General features: G+C 46.2%; 2 protein-coding genes across 2 annotated transcripts in view; one reads left to right on the top strand and one right to left on the bottom strand.

Annotated features, from left to right (window-relative positions):
- The window catches only part of EMC1 (ER membrane protein complex subunit 1), a 23,937-nt gene extending 17,691 nt beyond the window's left edge, over positions 1-6,246 (bottom strand). Inside the window, exons 1-7 of the mRNA XM_018558167.1 lie at positions 5,970-6,246; positions 5,713-5,837; positions 3,877-3,942; positions 3,324-3,414; positions 1,883-2,011; positions 442-568; positions 213-362 (exon numbers count right to left, since the gene is read on the bottom strand). Coding sequence (XP_018413669.1) covers positions 213-362; positions 442-568; positions 1,883-2,011; positions 3,324-3,414; positions 3,877-3,942; positions 5,713-5,837; positions 5,970-6,058 — 777 coding nt within the window. The 5' untranslated portion in view covers positions 6,059-6,246. The remainder of the gene's footprint in view (positions 1-212; positions 363-441; positions 569-1,882; positions 2,012-3,323; positions 3,415-3,876; positions 3,943-5,712; positions 5,838-5,969) is intronic.
- A 244-nt stretch (positions 6,247-6,490) lies between these two features.
- MRTO4 (MRT4 homolog, ribosome maturation factor) overlaps positions 6,491-7,626 on the top strand; it is a 4,097-nt gene continuing 2,961 nt past the window's right edge. Inside the window, exons 1-2 of the mRNA XM_018558166.1 lie at positions 6,491-6,635; positions 7,499-7,557. Coding sequence (XP_018413668.1) covers positions 6,608-6,635; positions 7,499-7,557 — 87 coding nt within the window. The 5' untranslated portion in view covers positions 6,491-6,607. The remainder of the gene's footprint in view (positions 6,636-7,498; positions 7,558-7,626) is intronic.

The following is a 7,626-nucleotide window of genomic DNA, read 5'->3' as shown; positions in this document are numbered from 1 at the left end:
TGGATGTGAATGGTTCAGTGCTCTCTGTACAGCACTGCGGTATATGTCAGGGCAATATAAATGTATAAATAATAATAGTATGTGACCGTGGGGGGGACATTCAAGTGTAAGCCCACCTGCTGCAGAGGCCGAGGTGAATGGTTCTGCGTTCTCTGTACAGCGCCGTGGTATTTCCCAGAGCCATAGCAATGTTCAAATAAAATATTTCTGACCTGCAGGCGATGCTGTGTTGTCTCCTCGGCAGTCATTAGAGAGAGTGTATGGAGAGAGGCGGCTGCGGTGTCCGCACAGATCAGGACATTGTCAGCGACCACCCCGCAGGTCCCGTGTAGCGTGTTAAGCCAAGGGGTGAGGACATCAACCTTCGCACACACACAAAGAACAGTCAGGATACAAGGAGGGTTCTCCCATCATCCGCAGTGACCCGGATCCCCAACCAACCTGCATTGTGATGGAGCCATCCTCCACACTAAATGTCAGGATCCGGATGCGATCGCCGGGGACAATCCCAACCACGTGGACCAGACCTTTGTAGGAGGAGTGAAGCAGCTGGTACTGGACGGTTCCACTAGAAGAAAAACAAAAACAATCCAAATCTTCAATCACATGGTCACGTTTTACAGCTGAACTTCAGTCTTTTGTTTTTTTCCCCAACACTTGTAGCAAAGTCCTCTCCTGTGTGGAAATGTGTTACTCTCAAATCTCTGCAGACCGGCATCTACCCAACATAACCCTATGAAGCTGAAGCAGAGATCCTGAGCCCACCTTCACTTCCCAGCTGAATGACTTCAATCATCACCAATCCCCTCTCCCCCCGACCTGTACTGTCATTGGGCTGCTTCCCACAGCTATGAGCTTTCCCTGACATCAATCATTTTTGCCGTTTGTCGTGTGTGGGCATGATGGTTACATGAAAGTAGTCACTCGCACTCCATGATATTAAAGTCAATGCTGTTTATTAGGGATGCACCGATACCACTTTTTTAAGACTGAGTACGAGTACCGATACTTTTGATCAAGTACTCACCGATACCAATTACCGATACTTTTTCTTAAAGGGACAGGTCACATTTTTTCTAAAGCAATACAAACTAATGCTTTAAGGTCACTTTCTTAATATTATGATTAATGAGATGACAACGGAGCATGACGCCGGCTTCCCGGCCAATCAGAATGCCGGGCGCTTGCGTCATTACACGGGGCCCGGCTTCCGGATTTGCTAGCTTCCTGACCAATCGGGAAGCCGGGCAGCGCATCATTGCATGCTACCCGGCTTCCTGATTGGCTGGGAAGTCGGCTCCATGCTCTCTCATCACAAGTGACGAGAGAGCATGGAGCCGTTTCTGGGCCAATCATGAAACCGGGCAGCATGTAATGATGCGATGCCCGGCTTCCTGATACAGGAAGTACTCGTGTTAGGTATCGGAGCATTTGGGCGAGTACAAGTACTCACCCAAATACTCGGTATCGGCATCGATACCGATACTAGTATCGGTGCATCCCTACTGTTTATTGACTGAGATGACACACATCTCCTTAGCGACGTTTCGAGACCATGCGGCCCTGTCCTCAGGCAAACAGAGAGTGAGGAGATGTGTGAGGAGCTAAGGAGATGTGTGTTATCTCAGTCAATAAACAGCATTGACTTTAATATCATGGAGTGCGAGTGATTACCTTCATCTATCTACATTTCACGGAGGCATCCATTGTCACCACCGCACCCACCCAGTTGGATTTGGGTTTATGTCCGGTCAGGAGTGCGATGGGACAGGAGGATTAAGTGACATGATGGTTAGGGATGGCGTCAGTCAACGTACTGCTCTACCAAAGAGTCATCTAAAAGAAAAAATACCCGGCATCCCATTAGAAAACATGTTTTTACCTGTCCGGCAGGTCTTCGGACCATTTCTGGTGCCCATTGGACAGGTAGTGGAGGGACAGGACAGAATTCTTCAGCACCGCCACGTATCGCGCTGCGTCCTGGGTGCCGGCGAAGCCCGCAGTCTGAAAACTAGAGGAAAACACAACAAATGATTATAGGAGGGAACTGGAGATTGAAGCACTAAGGAAGCCGCCATATTGTGCGCCGGTCTAATACCGCGTTTCCCCGAAAATAAGACCTAGTTTGGGGGTGGGGCGGCCCAGAGAGCAACCAGAGTACATGGCGGGGACTAACCGCTGCGCCGCAGCTCCCGAATGCCGCCCCTGTCACGAAATCAGCAGACACCTGTCTGCCTCGGCCTTTGCTTAGAGAGCTGCCGCCGGGCAGAGAACTATATTTCCCAGCAGGCAGCGGCACAGCGCAGCAAGGAACGTATGGCCAGTGGGGTCGGAGTGAGGCGAGGTGACTGAGCCTCAGTCACTGAGGGAACTTCTGACTGGAGGTCCGTGCAGTCCAGCCTGGCGACGAGAGAGGTGGCTCCCTGGCGGGGATCCCACAGAGAACTGTGGACGGCATCAGAGAGGAGAGCTCCAGGACAGCTGCAGCCTGCAGGTATTGCGACACTGTGTGTGACAGTATTTAAGATAAGACCTAGTGTGTTTTTTTTGGGGGGGAAAAAAAAAATATACGACAGTGTCTTATTTTCGGGGGAAACACGGTACAAGTTACATTGGAAGCAATTTCTGATTGGTTGCTGCAAGCACATTCGACTTGACCAGATTTTTTTTTTTTAAAGGGAAACCTGCACTGTGTTGGCAGCCATTGTTGACCTTCTGATAATGCTGATTGCCTGGGTGTAATACCAACCCTCTGCCTTCAATACCTCACGTCTCTGACCCAGAACGACAAGCAGATAAGGACATTTCTCTGACTTTCCGGATCTGCATTCATGGCCTGAATCAAATGCTCAGAAAGTAGTGAAGACAGAGATTTTGCACAACTAGCAGTTCCAGGAGGCGGCAATGGCAGCCCCCACACTACACTCCAGGACAGACCTACTTTATTGAATCAATCCTCCCAACACTTAAAAATCAGTTTTTAGCACATTCTGGGCAGTTAAAGGGAACTTGCCAAGACCGACATAGCAAACGCTTCAATATCTTGGTACTCCAGGTGGTGGGATCTCTGCACCGAGTTCCCAGCTCCACCCACGAGCTGAAGCTCCACCCATTCCTGCTGGAACTTTATACCATAAAGAAAGAGTGGGAACAGAGCCCAGGGATTGGCAGGGAGATTCTGCTACTGGAAATACACAGAAATATATAAAAGGGTGATGGCCCCAGACTCCACCGACAACTAAAATGAGCATTTTGGAAGGACTGACCCTTTAAATGTTCCCGTGTCTGGCTGGGGCTACTTTTCAGGTAATAATGCTACTTACCTGCCGGGTTCAAGAATGGCTTCCCAATTCAAACCGCCAACGTTAGTCTCCCAGGAGCGCAGCAGCCGGCCACCGGATATTGTGATAGCATCTGAGGAAAGAGACACAATGAATGGACTTTACATTAAATCTAACTGCTATTACCAATGGCTCCGCCCTTCCAGCTGTCTTCTGTGAAATACAAAACACCCGCCCCCTACATGGTGGAGATGAGGAGATGCTTGTAGTCCAAATCAAGATAACAGCGGAGGGTGACACTGCTGCTCCTTCACAATACTTTAAGCTGCTGACCCAGAACAAGCATGCAGCTAGTGAAGTCACAGGAAGATCAGCCAGATCCGTCAGCTTGTTATAGGTCAGTGATGCAAAACTCAAGCTTTGGATCTATGTAATGGCCAGGAAAGCAGCATTTCAGCAATGGCACCCCTGCAGGTTCTATGTTTAGGGAAGAAACCATTCATCGTCTTTATAGCACTTGCACTCCTCATTCCCCTTCCAGAGATGTAATGTTTATATAACGGATAATAGATGTTGGCAGACATGCAGCACTGACCTTGACCATGCATCAGCAGAGCATTGATGGTGCCTTCAGCGGTGTCCTTATCGATGTGACGCCACACTGAAACATAAGAAGCATGTTGTCAGTACAGGAAAGACAAATTAACCAGTCGTGGAGATTGGGAGTGCCACACAAGTCCACAAAAACCATAATTGTAGTACATAGAGCGAGTATAGAACATCCTGTCCTTCTTCCCCGATGCCAATCACCCCCCTTCACACTTTCTGCTAATTCCCAGATGCCAAAATTACATTATCCAAAGGGAGATAGAGAGATACAAAGTAACATTGTTTATAAACATTGATCAGAGGGAAAAAGAGAGATACAAAGTAGCATTGTTTATAAACATTGCTCAGAGGGAGATAGAGACATACAAAGTAACATTGTTTATAGACATTGATCAGAGGGAAAAAGAGAGATACAAAGTAGCATTGTTTATAAACATTGCTCAGAGGGAGATAGAGACATACAAAGTAACATTGTTTATAGACATTGATCAGAGGGAAAAAGAGAGATACAAAGTAGCATTGTTTATAAACATTGCTCAGAGGGAGATAGAGACATACAAAGTAACATTGTTTATAGACATTGATCAGAGGGAAAAAGAGAGATACAAAGTAGCATTGTTTATAAACATTGCTCAGAGGGAGATAGAGACATACAAAGTAACATTGTTTATAGACATTGATCAGAGGGAAAAAGAGAGATACAAAGTAGCATTGTTTATAAACATTGCTCAGAGGGAGATAGAGACATACAAAGTAACATTGTTTATAGACATTGATCAGAGGGAAAAAGAGAGATACAAAGTAGCATTGTTTATAAACATTGCTCAGAGGGAGATAGAGACATACAAAGTAACATTGTTTATAGACATTGATCAGAGGGAAAAAGAGAGATACAAAGTAGCATTGTTTATAAACATTGCTCAGAGGGAGATAGAGACATACAAAGTAACATTGTTTATAGACATTGATCAGAGGGAAAAAGAGAGATACAAAGTAGCATTGTTTATAAACATTGCTCAGAGGGAGATAGAGACATACAAAGTAACATTGTTTATAGACATTGATCAGAGGGAAAAAGAGAGATACAAAGTAGCATTGTTTATAAACATTGCTCAGAGGGAGATAGAGACATACAAAGTAACATTGTTTATAGACATTGATCAGAGGGAAAAAGAGAGATACAAAGTAGCATTGTTTATAAACATTGCTCAGAGGGAGATAGAGACATACAAAGTAACATTGTTTATAGACATTGATCAGAGGGAAAAAGAGAGATACAAAGTAGCATTGTTTATAAACATTGCTCAGAGGGAGATAGAGACATACAAAGTAACATTGTTTATAGACATTGATCAGAGGGAAAAAGAGAGATACAAAGTAGCATTGTTTATAAACATTGATCAGCGGGAGATAGAGAGATACAAAGTAACATTGTTTATGATCTCTGTTTCATTCATCTGCAGATCATCATCTCTTCTACTGTAGGAAACATTTATGTGGATTTATTTTTGTGACTGAGAGTCTCTTCAAAGCCAAAACCTTTTTATTTGGCGTCACATTTGGGAGTTTTTCCTTAATTTCCTGGCACAACAGGAAGTAATTGGAAATCTCCTCTCAGACAGCTGCCACCAATACAGGTGACCCCCATTTAAAGATTTCCCTTATATTCCTGTCCTGGTGACAAAGAGGGAGAATGTCCCCAGCAGGGACACAGCAACAAAAACATGATGGGGGTTCTAATCCTTCCATACAAAACCAGGAAAAAGCTTTGGGCTAGAACTAGACTTCAGCCACCGAAAATGGAATAAGTTTGGAGACTCACAGATGTCGCCGTTCCTGGAATTCAGGGAGACAATCCCATTCATCTCTGTGGCTGCGATGAGTTTCTTGGCTCCTTGTCCAGATTCCAGCACTGCGTACTTCAGGCGCCCCACATATTGCTGCCTCCTGCGGAGGGGAGAATAAGGACACGGGGGTCACGGTACCCCTGTCAGCTCCTCTCACAGGATCAGGCATGCACAGAATGAAGGATGGGGATGGTAATGACAAAGTGGGGTCCCCTGCTCTCTCATCACTTACCAGTCAAATTTGCCGACCTGATCCTCATACACCGCACAACACAGGGCTACCACCCCCAGCAACACAGCTAGCCGGTACACCGCCGCCATGACACCTGGAAACCGGCTACTCCTCCACCGCACCACAGACTACCGGGAAGTAGGAAAGAGCGACCTAGCCTACCATAGAGAATATGCATGGGAACCCGGACAGAGCGACCTCTTGTGACTATAGAGAGTTGCGCAGAGGAGGATAGAGCGGTCTAGAAAAACTATAGAATACAGCGAAAAAGATAGAGCGACCTCTAGTGTGACCATAGAGTGTGGAGGTTGCGGGACAGAGCGGTTCAGGATACCATAAAGCATAATTAATAGCTGGAGTGAGCGCCCCCTAAACCTGGTGAACACAGGGAGAGAAGACGAGGTGCTCTTACTGTGCTATACCCGAACTAAGAATAGGATGGAGCCCTTTGTTCACCATAGACAGTCTGGGCAGAGTCTAGAGGCTGTTTTTCCCCTTACGAAATTTAGTTTCATTCAGTCAGGCAGTAGGACGGGCAGCCCCAGGGAGGCGTCCCATGATGCAGTGCGCGAGGGCCTTTCACCCCCCCCCCCCGCACATGCAGCTGCTGGAGGAGCACGTGACAGAGAAGGGCCAACATGCCGAAATCTAAGAGGGACAAGAAAGGTGAGAGGGGCCCCGGGGGGAGGAGTAGAGGGGTACAGTGGCTTCGTGGAGGTGTCTGTCCACTCTGTGATATCATCCAGCTGGTACCGAAGTCACTTGTATGTGTTTGGTGACGTAGTCAGCAAGGGTCCCCCCAAGCAGAATCAGTCTCGGGGCCCCTCACACACAAGCTGTAACGATTTCAGCAGCGAGGTCTGATTAGTAATACTTGTGTGTGAAGTGACTTGTGTCAGAGTTTATTACATTGTGTTGTGCAGTGTCCAGTATGCAGCATCAGGTCGGGGGAGTGTTGGGGTAAAAAAAAACAGTGTAATATATGTTTTTTATTTCTCCATGGTTTATCCCTTCAAAGACCCTGCAAGAGCATTACAATACACATTGATCTGCCAGAAATGTACTCGGCTCCTAATTTCCTCTTGTGGACTGACAACACCCAGCATTTTGTGGACAGAGTGGTGTCAGCACTGCCCAGTTGTCTTTTGCTAAAATACTCAACTCCTATTCTTGGCTCTTTACAACATATAAAGTCTGACTTTAGTCCAAGATTAGAACTGGGAGTGCTAAATAAACTATTTAGATAACACAGCAAGTGTACACGGAAGAGCTCTGAACTTCTGGCAGGATCAACAGGATTTTTTTTAATACTTGGATATAAGAAAATGCTTTTAATGGGATGTCTAGCAGACCAAAAGTCAGACCAAGTCTGTTACAGGGTGGGGGTAATAAAGACAGAAGGGGGAAGAGACACTAAGAGACACTAACAAGATACAATTTAGTATAAGACCTCCCAATGTTTGGCACACAATACACATGTAGACATCTTTGGTGTAAACTCAGCCTAACGTTTTTTTCCCCCCCTTCAGTTTCATTAACCAAGACGACCAAGAAGGGTCTGCAGGTGAAGCAGAATCTCATAGAAGAGGTATGGACATAGCGGGGGTTAAGCTAAACTGCACACCTGAAGCTGCCATCACAGTGACGCATTGGCAGA

This window comes from Nanorana parkeri, unplaced genomic scaffold (genome assembly GCF_000935625.1).
Source record: "Nanorana parkeri isolate BGI_ZX_2015 unplaced genomic scaffold, ASM93562v1 scaffold323, whole genome shotgun sequence".
NCBI classification, from domain to species: domain Eukaryota; kingdom Metazoa; phylum Chordata; class Amphibia; order Anura; family Dicroglossidae; genus Nanorana; species Nanorana parkeri.
Note: the sequence above shows the minus strand (reverse complement) of the source record. Positions and strands in the feature narration are given on the sequence as shown.